Consider the following 14,264-nt stretch of genomic DNA (forward strand, 5'->3'; position numbering starts at 1 on the left):
GGCTATTTTTATCTGGTTACTTACTGCAAAGTGCATGCCTTTAAAATCGAGGCTTCAAGTCTAATTGCACTCAAAGTAACTTTTCTAAATCCAGGATTGGTAAATAGGTGGCAAGCAAATTCTTTGTTGTACCCTGACAATACAGTCAGTATTAAATGCATTGTACTGTATGAATACAGAAATCTATAGAGTTCATAATTCTCTTCAAAAGGAAACAACTTAATATTTCTACAGATATTTATACATAACACAATACTTAACCAGATTTGTAAAATTCACCTTCAGTCTTTTGTCTAGATAGGCAGGAGAAACCCAGCCCTGTCTGGCTGGTGTGCTTTTTGTAGGCTTTGTCCTAACCAACCACTTGAGTGGATGTGCAGAGTCAAGAACTTCCACAAACTGTCCTTCTTTTAGGTGAATGGACTCTTTCTCTGTTGGCAATGGATTGTAGTCTGCTGTAGCCATGTAAATGTCAAAAATCTGCAACAAGGAAAGGATGGAATTAAGTTTATTCAAAAATTGCTAGGCAATGAGATAATCTGAGACACATGAGATTCTGTAGAGACTATAAGTCTTGAGCAACACACAAAATGTTGGAGCAACTCAGCAGGGCAGGCAGCAGCTATGGAAGGAATTGAACAGATGATTTTTTGAGCTGAGACCTTTCATCAGGACTGGAAAGGAAGAGGGCATAAGCCAGAATAAGAAGGTGGGAGGAGGGGAGGAGCATAAGCTGTCAGGTAATAGGCAAGTCCAGGTGAGAGGGGAAAGATAGGTGTGTGGTGGAGGGGGATGAAAGGGAATGATGTATGATGATAGGAGGTGATCATCGATGCTGCCTGACTCACTGAGTTCCTCCAGCATTTTATGTGTGTTGCACTAAGATAGCCTGTTTTACTTTCATTGTCATGCTGTCCTTCTCACAAGAATTACACTTTCATGTACAAAGCTGAAAGTCTAAATGGAAGACATCTTAGTCAACATAGCTAAACCCCAGCCTGTCCTCAAACGTCAAACACATTCCACTCTTATGACAGCAACTAGCCTAGTTTTGATTAAAATCAAATTGTACCCCTCTTTACATCAGCAGCACAGCAGTGGAAACTGCAAGCAGTTTCAAACTCCTGGCAGTGCACATCCTGCACAACTTCTCATGGCCCTAGAACACATTCTACACAATCAGAAGAGCTCACCAATGCCTGGACTTTCTGAGGAGGCTGATGAGAGCTGGATGATACATGTCTATACTCAAGTCATTCTACAGATACCCAGCAGAGAGCATCCTAACAAGCTGCATCACTGCTTGGTACAGAAACTGCACTGCGGCAAACAGAAAGGTTCTACATTTGGTGGTCAAAACTGCCCAATGCATCACCGGCACCAACCTACCTACCTGCCATCAAGGACATATATGTATATATATAGAAAGGTGCTGGAAAAGAGCCAGTAACATCAGGAAGGAACCCACCCATCCTGGTTATGGACTGCTCATCCCACTTCCATCAGGGTGGGGGCTAGGTGGCATCCCATCCATGCCAGGACCACCAGACTCAAAAACAGTTACTTTCTCCAAGCAGCAAGGCTGATCAACACTTCCACCAGCTAACGTACCCATCCACACCCCCAACCACAACAACTTTATCATTTCCTGTGAGCGTCCTTATATGCAGACACTCCTGTGCTCAGCATCACTTTATGGATATCTATTCATATATGCCACTTTATGTATTTATATTTAGTGTGTTTATTTATTATTATTGTGTCCTTATCTTATTGTGTTATGCTTTTGAGCTGCATCAGATCCATAGTAACAATTATTTTGTTCTTCACACTTGTGTACTGAAAATGACATTAAATAATATTGAATATTGAATCTGATAGAATGAAAATAGCTTTATACCAGGAATTAGAAGAAAGAAAGTGAAGAAAATTAGTCACCAGATATTAACATATACAAAATGCTACAGGAACTCATCAGGTCAGGCAGTATCTATGGAGAGGATAAATAGTCAACATTTCTGACCAAAGGGTCTTGGTCTGAAACATTGACTCTTTATTCCTCTCCTTAGATACTGCCTGACCTCCCCAGTTCCTCCAGCATTTTGTGTGTGTCATTCTGGATTTCCAGCATCTGCAGAAACTCTTGTGTTTATCACCAGTTATAAAGCAAACTTATGGAGCTACAGGTAACATTCATCCTAGCATCCTAAAAGAAATGGCTAGTGAGTCCCTAATTTTCATAGATTTAGACAAGACTCCATTAGTTGAAAAATAGTCAATTTAACTCTAGTCAAATAGTAAAAAAATAGTCAAATTATTCAAAACTCAGGGGAGCATAAAGCAGAAAACTACGATACAGTTAACTTAAAGTCTATCAAAAGAAACATTTTAAAGCCATTATTTAATCTGCTTTAGCATGACAAATATCCTTAGACAGCTCCTTTATGAGAGAAATTTAAACTATAAACTCTACCTCGCCTCTGGTTTCTGAATCTTCGGACTCAGTGGAAGATTCATTGACAATAGAAGATGGCCTGGATCTACCATGACGTGGAGATGGAGATGGAGTCTTGCCTTCCTCATCACTTTCTGCTCCAGGAACACGTAGTGAAGCTGAAAAGTAATGTAAAGTTCTGAATTACCTTACTGCTACTTTTCCATTCATTGTTTTTTATTAGTTTTTTTATACATTTTCTACATCGCTACAGATAAAAAAAAACCCAGATCGGAATGAAGAACATTAATACCGTGCAAAAATAAACATACAATAATAATATAATACAAAAGAAGATAATTGAGAAAGCACCCAAATTGAAGATATGTAAAATTAGTATCCTCCCCAAGCCCCGCAACAAAAAAGAACTCCAGACCAACCACAACACAATCTAGAGAGTATACATCAGGACATTCAAACCCCCAAAACTGTAAATACACTTAGGAACAGAAGATATTAATGCCTACTACCAACAAAAAAGGAGCTGAAAGCAAGGGACCGAAAAAAAAACCTTAGTTAAGAGGAAGGTTATGAAAATACTCAATAAAAGGTCCCCAGACCTTATGGAACTTTGTATCCGAATTAAGAACTGAATAATGAATTTTTCAAGGTCTAAGCAGGACATAATATCATTAAGCCATTGAGCATGCGTGGGCGGGGCAACATCCCTCCATCTAAGGAGGATTAAACGTCTAGCCAGGAGAGAAGCAAAAGATAATATTCGACACTTAGTCGAACTCAGACGTAAATCTGTCTCACCCAAAAAACCAAACAAAGCAATTAAAGGGTTAGGTTCTAGGTGGTGATTCAGAACACAAGATAACGTTATGAAGATGTCTTTCCAAAATTTCTCCAAGCTAGGACAAAACCAGTACATATGAATGAGAGAGGCCTCGCCCCTTTTGCGTTTATCACAGAGAGGACTAATGTTAGGGTAAAATCGAGATAGTTTAAATTTAGACATATGGGCTCTATGAACAATCTTAAACTGTAAAAGGCAATGGCGAGCACAAAGAGAGGTTGAATTTGAGAATCGATTTGAGAATCGAATCTCAAGTCTCATCAGATAAGGAGATATTTAAATCATACTCCCAAGCCACTCTAATTTTATCCACAGGGGCACACCGTAAGGATGCTAATTTATCACGAATAAATGATATTAAACCTTTACCTAGTGGATTAATAGAAAGAAATAAATCCATAACATTTTTCTCAGGCATTTCAGGGAAGTTAGGAATTAAAGGATTAATAAAGTGTCTAATTTGGAGATATCTAAAAAAATGAGCATTGGGCAGATTGAACTTAGCAGAGAGCTGTTGAAAAGATGCAAAGCGATTATCAATAAAAAGATCTTCAAAATGTCTAATGCCCTTCCTATACCAATCATGGAATGCAGAATCAAACGTAGTAGGTAAAAAAAAGGTGATTATGTAAGATAGGGCTAGAAAAGGAAAAACCATGGAAACCATAAAACTTCCTAAACTGAGCCCATATACGCAAAGTGTGTCTAACAAGAGGATTAACAATTAATCTGGACTAACTACTAGGGAGTACAGAGCCAAGAAGTGCAGAGATAGATAAATCTTTAGTGGAACTCAACTCCATTGCCACCCAATTAGGGCACTCAGGTTGGCCATGGAAAAAAGACCAAAAGGTAGCACAACGTATATTGGCTGCCCAATAATATAAACGAAAGTTAGGTAAAGCCATGCCACCCTCTTTTTTAGATTTTTGGAGATAAACTTTATTAATTCTAGAGCGCTTATTCTTCCACAGATATGACAAAATAATAGAGTCTAAGGAATCAAAAAAAGATTTAGGAATAAAAATTGGGATTGATTGAAATAAATATAAAAGTTTAGGGAGAACATACATTTTAACAACATTGATATGACCTACCAAAGACATAGATAGAGGTGACCATTGTAACAGACTCTGTTTTATAGTATATGAAAGATTGGCAAAATTTTCACGAAAGAGATCTTTAAACTTCCTTGTGACTGTAATCCCAAGATAAGTAAATTGATTATGAACTACTTTAAAAGGGAGATCACGAAATGTTAATTCTTGTGCTTCTTTATTAATTGGGAAAAGTTCGCTCTTATGTAAATTAAGTTTATAGCCAGAGAACTGGCTAAACTGATCAAGAAGTGAAAACATTGGAGGTAAGGATGTAGACGGATTTGAAAGAAAAAGTAATAAGTCATCAGCATAAAGAGAAACTCTGCTCAGCACCCCCTCTCCAAATCCCGGTCAATTCAGGACAATTTCGAAATGCTATCGCCAAAAGTTCTATAGCCAAATCAAAGAGGAAGGGACTTAAAGGGCATCCCTGGCGGGTGCTATGTTTGAGGCTAAATAACTGGGATTTCTGAAAATTAGTCAAAACAGAGGCAGTAGGACACAAATACAGCAATTTGATCCAACAGATAAAACTTTGACCGAAGTCAAATTTTTCTAAAACTGCAAAAAGGTAGTTCCACTCTATACGATCAAATGCTTTCTCCGCATCGAGGGAAATAACACATTCAGGAATCCCAGTTGGAGGTGAATATAAAATGTTAAATAAACACCGAATGTTAAAAAAAGGAAGACGGTTTTTAATAAAACCAGTTTGATCATCAGAAATAATAGAGGGAATAACAGTTTCTAATCTATAAGCCAAAACTTTGGCCAAGATTTTAACATCAACATTGAGCAAAGAAATCGGCCTATACAAGGAACACTCTGTTGGGTCTTTACCCTTTTTTAATAAAAGAATAATAGATGCCTCATTAAAAGAGGGTGGCAATTTACCGTAATTAAACGAGTCAGATAATACTGAGAATAACTGAGGGGAAAGAAGTGAAGAGAATGATTTATAAAATTCTACGGGGAACCCATCAGGTCCAGGAGATTTCCCTGAAGAAAATGCAGAAATTGCAAAAGATATTTCTTCTGATGAAATAGGCGCATTAATTTTGGCTTTAAAATCAGATGAAAGCGAAGGAATATTCAGATTATTTAAAAAGTGATTAACAGAGATATTGTCATTCAAAGATTCAGAGGAATAAAGTCGAGAATAGAAATTTTTAAATGTGTCATTTAAGTGATCCGATGTAAAGTCTCCATTCTCCTTCCGGATCTTTGTAATATGTTGCTTGGCTTTGGAACGTTTCAGCTGATTGGCTAGAAATTTACCAGATTTGTCACCATGAATATAGAAGCGACTCTTACTTTCAAGAAGTTGGCGTTCAACAGGTTGAGTAGAGAAGATCAAATTTAGTTTGAAGTTCTACACGCTTCTTGTATAATTCAGGATTCTTAGTTTGAGCATACAGTTGATCCAATTCTTTAATCTGATTAATGAGGTCTAATCGATCTGCACAGGACTTTCTATTAAGATTTGCTGTATAGGAGATTATTTGACCCCTCAAATATGCTTTCATGGCATCCCAGACAATCTGGGATGACATTTCAAATGATGTATTGGTGTTAAAATAAAAGGTTATCTGATCCTTAACAAATTTTAGAAAATCATCATCCGATAATAAAGTCGAGTCAAAACGCCAGTGCTTATTCCTCTGAGGGAGACCAGGAAAATTTAAAGACAAAGTAATTGGGGCATGGTCAGAAATCAGTATACTCTGATAGTCACAAGAATAGACAAATGGAATAAGTTGATTACTGAGTAAAAAGGAGTCAATTCTAGTAAAGGTATGGTGAACATGTGAAAAAAAAGAATAGTCTCTCTCGGTGGGATGAAGGAAACGCCATATATCAAAGATACCATAATTAGAGAGAAAAGAGTGAATAGCTAAGGCAGATTTAGTAAGTAGTCTAGTAACAGAGGACGATCGATCCAAATTAGGATCTAACCAACAATTGAAATCGCCACCCAGTATAAGAGAGTATGAGTTTAAATCTGGTAGCGAGGAGAAAAAATGTTCAAAAAAATTAACATAATCAAAATTGGGAGCATACAGGTTTGCTAGTACAACTTTAGTATTGTATAATTTACCAGAAACAATAATAAAACGGCTATTTGTATCAGATATCTTATTATGGAGTTCAAAAGGAATATTTGAATTGATAAGGATGGAGACCCCCCTAGCTTTGGCAGCAAAGGATGAATGAAAATGCTGACCCGCCCACTTTGACAGAAGCTGAGAATTATCAAAACTACGAATATGAGTTTCTTGAAGGAAAGCAATGTCAGCTTTGAGTTGTTTAATGTGCGAGAAGACCTTCCTTCTTTTAACAGGATGATTCAATCCCTTTACATTCCAGCTCACAAATTTAAGTGAATTAACCATTATCAATTGTTAGTGCATAGAAGGTAGCAGGCATATATAAAAACAAGCTGTACAGTAACAGTCTGGGAGCAAAAATGTAAACATAGATCCGTAGAATCAAAACAGAGACATGTCCTGAATAACAAAGGAAAACAAAAGAAACAGTGAGTAGTGTTGGAACTGGAGAACCCACCCCCCCTCGCAACCCAAAATTAGATGGCTACCTACAAAAGCAGCTAGCTCTACCAAAAAACTTAACCCAAGTATGACTTCCAGTTCTGTGTCGTTAACAAAAGTTCCGTATAAATAATATAGCAAATAATAACTAATTTATGCACTAAAAACAGAATTATAAATAGGAACAACTTCAACAGAAGTATAAAACTTAATACAAAGAAAATCAGAAGAAAACTAAACCTAACCTACCCGCGAAAAATTATAAAAGATTAAAAGAAAAAAAAAGGGAGGGAGAAAAGGGGGAAATTATAAAATCCAAAGAGAGTCCTTATCAACCATTTACAGAAAAAAAAAGCAAAACTTAAGCTATGAATCAACCAACAGGGAGGCCTTCAATAAAAACTCCAAACCTCCAAAACAAGTTAAAGACAATTGTAGTTCTCTATAGATAAGGTTATACAAAAATAAAATAGATTACACAGGTAAAATCTAAAAGTTTGCAGGGAAACATTAAACTTAAATTATCTATTTAGAAAAAACGCACCAAGTCCAGGGAGAGATTGACTACAGCCCTTAGAGTTTCAATAGATAATGACTGAATTATTCAAGTAAAGTCTGAGTTCGGAAAAAATAGTTTTACTTCAAGAAGTACTTATCAACCATTTTAGAAGGTCAGGCCGGTTCCGAAGAAGACGAGGTGGCTGGGAGACTTCCAACAAACGCCTCAGCCTCCTTCACTGATTTAAACCACTTATAATCTCCAGTAGTAAGCATAATTCGAAGATCGGCTGGGTTTTGGAGAGAGGGTCTGAATCCGCGATCAAAAAGCACTTTCATTACACCTTTAAACTCAGCATGCATCTTCAGAATTTGGGGGGCAAAATCCTCCACAAAACGAATGACCGTATTTTGAAAGGCAAAAGTACCTCTGTGGCGTACCTCCATCATCAAACGGTTTTTCACCTGGTATTGATGAAAGCATAAAATAATCGGCCGTGGGCGGGAACCCAGAATTGCTCGAGGAACATAGATCCTGTGTGCCCTTTCAAGCTCAGGTGGAGTCGGAAAAAATTCTTTCCTGAAAATCTCACAGAGAAACTTGGAAAAAAATTCAATGGGAGAGCCCTTTTCGGTGGTCTCTGGCACACCAAGAATTCGTAGATTGCAATGTCTGCTCCGATTTTCAAGATCCACCATTTTGGAAAAAAGTTTACTATTCTTCTCCTCTAGGTTGGAGCAGAGAGTTTCAAGATATTGAACACAGCGTTTTAAATCTTCAGAAGTTACGTCAATGCGAGATAAATGGTCAGCATGTTCATCCACTCTAGCATTAATCTGATCCAGTTTGACATTCAGCTGGTTGAAAGAAGTTCTAAATTCAGTTCTAAAATCCATTAAAGTATCTTGTCGATGTTGTTCCAGAACAGCGAGAATGTCAGCCGGCAAAGCCGTAGAAGTTTCCTTTTTCCCGGTTTTAGTACTTTTGGTAGCCATTATAAGATAGATGTGTTCGCAGGCAGGTAGAAGAGAACTAATAAAATACCTAACTAAGGTTTAAGAAGGGAGACACATAGTGCAAAGGTAAGAAGAATAACGGAGCAAAAGTTCGGAGCAACTAAACAATCGCCATCTTACCGGAAGTCCCATTCATTGTTTTTTAAACTGCTCTTTTCAACACAGATGGCATCCTTCACCCATTGTACTTCACCTGAATTTTCAGGAAAAAGCTTAATATTTGTTTTCATTCAGTTTCAAAGTAAATTTATTATCAAAGTACACACAGTGCCTTGAAAAAATATTCAGTTCCCAATCCTTTGTTCACATAAATGAGTATTACAACGAGCGATTTTGATCAATTTAATTGATCAATTTGTGAATCACATGTTCCTTTTTCCACAGAACCCCAAAAACAAAAAAAAAATTGTGAAGCATGAAAAAAATAAAAATTCAACAACTGAAATGTCAGCAGATCAAAAGTATTCATCCTCCTTTACACAGTACTTAGTCGATCACTTCTCTCAACTATTACAGGTAGTAGTCTTTTTGGATGAGCCTCTATTAACTTTGCACAATGTAATGGAGCAAGATTTGCCCATTCCTCCTTGCAAAATTGCTCAAGCTGTGCCACCTTAGTTGGGGAGTAGTGGTGGACAGCAATGCTGAGGTCTTGCCAGAAATGTTTGATTGGGTTAAGGTCAGGACTCTAACTGAGCCATTCAAGGACATCAATTTTCTTCACTTGAAGCCATTCCATGGTTGCTCTGGTACTGAACTTTGGGTCATTGTCCTGTGAAAGATGAACTTCCTCCCCAGTTTACCCCTTCTGGCAGAGGCCAACAGATTTTTATCCAGGATCTCTCTGTATTTAGCAGCATTCATCTTCCCATCAATCCTGCCCATATTTCCAGTCCCTGTCGCTGTACCCCATAGCACAATTCTACCTCCATCATACTTTACATTAGGGAAGGTGTTAACTGGCTGATGTGCACTATTAAATTTACACCAAATTTACCACTAAAAAAAGCGAATCCTAACACATAAAGAGTTAGCAAAGGTCACTTTGAAGATATTGTAAAAACGTGGAAGAAGGTCTTGTGGTTGGATGAGACCAAAGTGGAACTTTCTGGCTCAACGCTAAGCAGTTTCCTCTACCTGATAACAGTAGTGAGAAGAGTGTGTGGGCAGGATGGTGGGGGCCCTTGATGGATGCTGCATCCCTGCAACAGCGCTCTTTGTAAATGTGCTCACTGTTGGGGGAGGCTTTACCTGGGATGGACACCAATGTTTTTACTATTTTTTGTAGTGTGTTTTTTTTTCCATTCAAGGGCATTGGTCTTTCCATACCAGGCCATTATGCAAACAGTCAGTATTCTTTTCAGTGTGCACCTACAGTGCCTATAAAAAATATTCACCTCCCTCCCCTTGGAAGTTATCTAGTTTTATTGTTTTACAACATTGAATCATAGTGAATTTAATTTGGGTTTTTGACACTAATCAACAGAAAAAGATTATTATGTCAAAAACAGATCTCTACAATGTGATCTAAATTAATTACAAATATAAAACTCAAAATTATTGATTGAAAACAAGAGGAAATATGCAGATGCTGGAAATCCAATCAACACACACAAAAAGCTGAAGGAACTCAGTAGGCCAGGTAGCATCTATGGAAAAGAGTACAATCAACATTTCGGGCCGAGACCCTTCGCTAGGGTTGGAAACAAAAAGATGAGGAGTCACAGTATGAAAGTGGGGGGAGGAAGTAGAAACACACCAAATCATCACTGGTGCAGCCAACTGGTGTTAGAAGTCACATAATTAGTTAAATGGAGATTTGGTTTTGGAGACCTGTGTGCAGTCAAGGCGTTTCAATTAATAGTAAAAATATACCTGTATTTGGAAGGTCCAACTGCTGAAGAGTCAGCATCCTGGCAAAAACTACACTATGAAGACAAAAGAACACACCAAGCAACTCCATGAAAAGGCTACTGAACTGCAAACGTCAATGAATTTCCAAGTCACTGAATATCCCTTGGAATACAGTTAAGTCAATCATCAAAAAATGAAAAGAATATAACAGCTGTAAATCAGCCTAGAGCAGGCTGTCCTCAAAAACTGAGTGACTGTGCAAGGAGGAGACTAGTGGGGAAGGTCATCAAGAGACCCATGACAACTCTGGAGGAGGTACAAACTTCAGTGGCTGAGATGGGAGACTGTGCTGTCCAGCTGTTTTACCAGTCGCAGCTTCATGGCAGAATGGCAAAGAGAAAGCCACTGTTGAAAAAAACTCACATGAAATCTTGTCTAGAGTTTGCCAGAAGGCATATGAGAGACTCTGAAGTCAGTTGGAAGAAGATTCTATGGTCTGATGAAGTTAAAATTGAGGTTCTAGGCCATCAGACTAAATGTTACGTTTGGCATATGCCAAACACAGCACACCGACAAAAAACACACTATCCCTACCATGAAGCATGGTGGTGGCTGCATCATGCTGTGGGGATGCTTCACTGCAACAGGCCCCGGACGGTTTGTGAAAGTAGAGGGTAAAATAACTGCAGTGAAATACAAGGAATTCCAGGAGGAACCCTGATGTAGTCTGCAGGAGAATTGTGACTTGGACAAGATTTGTTTTCCAGCAAGACAATGACCCCAAACATAAAGCCAAAGCTACATAGGAACGGCTTAAAAGCAACAAAATTAATGTCTTGAAGTGGCCAAGTCAAGAGTCCAGACCTCAATTCAATTAAGAATTTGTGGCTGGACTTGAAAAGGCTGTTTACTCAGAATCTCCATGCAATTTGACAGAGCTTGAGCAGTTTTGTAAAGAAGAATGGAGAAAAATTGCAGTGTCTGGATGTGCAAAGCTGATAGAGACCTATCCACACAGACTCAAGGCTGTAATTGTTGTCAAAGGTACATCTACTAAATACTGACTTGAAGGGGGTTAATACTTAAGCAATCAATTATTTTGTGTTTTATATCTGTAATTAATTTAGATCATGTTGTAAAGATCTGTTTTCACTTTGATACGAAATATTCTTTTTCTGTTGATCAGCGTAAAAAAAAAAGCCAAATTAAACCGACAGCGATTTAATGTTGTAAAACAATAAAACATGAAAACTTCCGGGGGGGTGGAGGGTGAAGACATTTTATAAGTACTGTATATAAATTTGTCAAAGATTTTGATGACATGCCAAATCTGCCCAAACCTCTAAGATAGTAGAGGTGTTTCTGTGCCTTCTTTGTATTGGCAGACACTGGTGCCAAGCTGTATCGGCGCTTGCCCTTCTCTTGGACTTCAGCAGTGATGTGGAGAGGGGGAACCTGCTGCATGGGCAACAGCCAGTTCTTCAAATCTTCCTGCCCAGGCTCGCACCCTGGAGAGGACACAGTCCACCAAAGGCACAAACTCATGATCCCCGGGATCGACGGCTGCCTACTAACTACATGCTAGACCGAGTACAGATCCACTGAAATAATAACAACAAGGAATTTAAAGTTGCTGACTCTCTTCAACTCTGATCCTTTGAGTTCATGGACTGCCTCATGGACCTCGGGTTTCTTCTTCCTGTATTCAATAATCAACTCTTTGGTTTTTGCTGACATTGATTAACAGATCATTGTGGTGGCACTATTCAGCCAGATTCTCCATCTCTCTCCAATATGCTGATTTGTCATTATCTTTGATTTGGCTCACATCAGAGAACTTAAATATGGCAGTGGAGTTGTACTTAGTCTCACAGTCATAAGCATAAAGTGAGTAGAGCTGGGGGCTAAGCACAGTCTTGTGGTACAGCTGTGCTGATTTAGGCTGTGGAGGAGATGTTGTTGCCAATCTGAACTGACTGAGGTCTTCAGGTGAGGAAATTGAGGATCCATTTGCACAAGGTACTGAGACCTAGGTCTTGGAGCTTATTGATTAGTTTTGAGTTGATGATACCATTGAATACATTGCTGTAGTTAATGAAGAGCATCTTGATATACTCACTGTCCAGATGTTCCAGAGATGAATGGAGAGCCAATGAAACAGGCATCTTCTGTTGACTGTTGTAGGCAAATTGGATCAGATGCAAGTCATTCCTCCAGGCAGCAGTTGATGTGGTTCATCACCAACTTCTTAAAAGCACTTCATCACAGTACATCTAAGTGCGACTGGATGACAGTCATTGAGGCAGGTTACCACATTCTTCTTTTGAAGCCTGCTTGAAGCAGGTGGGTACCTCAGATTGCTGAAGCAAGAATTTAAAGATATCAGTGGACACACCAGTCAGACGAATAGCACAGGTCTTCAATATTTGGCCAGATACTCTGAGTGGGCTGGATACTTTATGTAGGTTCATCTTCCCGAAGGATGCTCTCACGTCAGCCCCAGAAACTGAAATCACAGGGTCATCAGGATCTGTGGGCATTCATGAAGGTACCTCCATGTTTTGACAGTCAAAGTGAGCATGAAAGGCATTGTCACATGTGTCACTTGATTTTATTTTGCAGGAGGTGATAGCATTGAAACCCCGCCACAGCTGTCGAGCATCCTTCAGTGATTCAAGTTTGATCCAGAATTGTCACTTTGCATGTGAGATGGTTTTCCAGATGTCGTACCTGTACTGCTTTTATTTTACTTTGTCGCCAGACCTGAAAACTGCTGATTCGACCCTCAGCAGAATGTGGATCACATTGTTCATCCAAGGCTTCTGGTTGTGGAAGACTGAATGAGACTGAATGATTTTGTGGCAACACACTCGTCTGACTGTTTTTATAAAGTCTGTGACAATCGTGGCGTATTTGTTCAGATCCTCTGATGAGTCCTTGAACATGGCCCAGTCTACCGACTCAAAGCAATCCCACAGCTGCTCCTCTGCCTCCCATTGTTGTTCTTTCTGGAGTCTTGTTCTTTAGCCTCTGCCTCTATGCAGGTCAGAGGGCTGATAAATTAAGTAGCTAACTTGCATTTTTCCATTTGAACTTTGTAACCCAATGGCTTCAGTTTAGACCTGCATTCAGTCTTTCATAAACAGCATGCAGCAATGAGTGCAGATGGCCGTAAAGTGGAACACACACTCATATGAATTAACCATTGTCTGTTCTATGATTAAAAATATCTTGCACCTGGTCACGTACATTTGCTTGTTCATCAGTATAAATATATGCTGAAATAGTTCTGTAACGCAGTGCCTTGCATATTTCTGCAGGCTCTCCATGATATCATGCTGAATAAAGGTATCACCAGTTAAAGTCTGGTCTCCAGAATAACTTTCCTTCAACAATGTGTAAGAATATAACTTTGTTTATGGAGTTGCAGTTTAAACTACGTTTACAGTAATACTTAGCGCATTTTAGTCCTTCAGCCAAATTCTGTGGAACATAAACCAGTTTTAAATTTGAGTGCATGTCTTAGTAGATGCTATTCACAATTGTTATGGAAGTTTCTTTCCACATCAGCTTTTTTAAAGTAATTAAATTGGGTCAACCTAAATTTTAATACAGATATCAGACTTCCAGTGTCAACAATTATCTGCTTTTTGCTTGTATTACTGTTCTACACTCACCTTGGGTGATCTTTGCAGAGACCATTTGTGTGATCTGAGATGTTAATTTTTGTAGGAATTCTTCTGTTCCAACATCTGCTAGTGATAAATGTGGCATGGCTGTTGTTGCAGCAACTTGTTTACTGATTTCTTCTGTCAGAATTTCTCTCTGCTCTGTAATACAATAAAAGAAATTCAGAAAGGTAGTGTGGAAGAAAATTCTGAATAAAAGGTTAAAATATCTAAGTTGTAACACTCTGCAACTTCCTTTAATTAGTAATATGCCTAATGCTG

General features: G+C 38.5%; 1 protein-coding gene across 1 annotated transcript in view; it reads right to left on the bottom strand.

Moving 5' to 3' along the window:
* LOC140732397 (obscurin-like) overlaps positions 1–14,264 on the bottom strand; it is a 530,964-nt gene that overhangs the window by 160,920 nt on the left and 355,780 nt on the right. Inside the window, exons 80-82 of the mRNA XM_073054987.1 lie at positions 13,992–14,144; positions 2,474–2,613; positions 280–480 (exon numbers count right to left, since the gene is read on the bottom strand). Of these exons, the coding sequence (XP_072911088.1) occupies positions 280–480; positions 2,474–2,613; positions 13,992–14,144 (494 nt within the window). The remainder of the gene's footprint in view (positions 1–279; positions 481–2,473; positions 2,614–13,991; positions 14,145–14,264) is intronic.

This window comes from Hemitrygon akajei, chromosome 8, assembly GCF_048418815.1.
Source record: "Hemitrygon akajei chromosome 8, sHemAka1.3, whole genome shotgun sequence".
NCBI classification, from domain to species: domain Eukaryota; kingdom Metazoa; phylum Chordata; class Chondrichthyes; order Myliobatiformes; family Dasyatidae; genus Hemitrygon; species Hemitrygon akajei.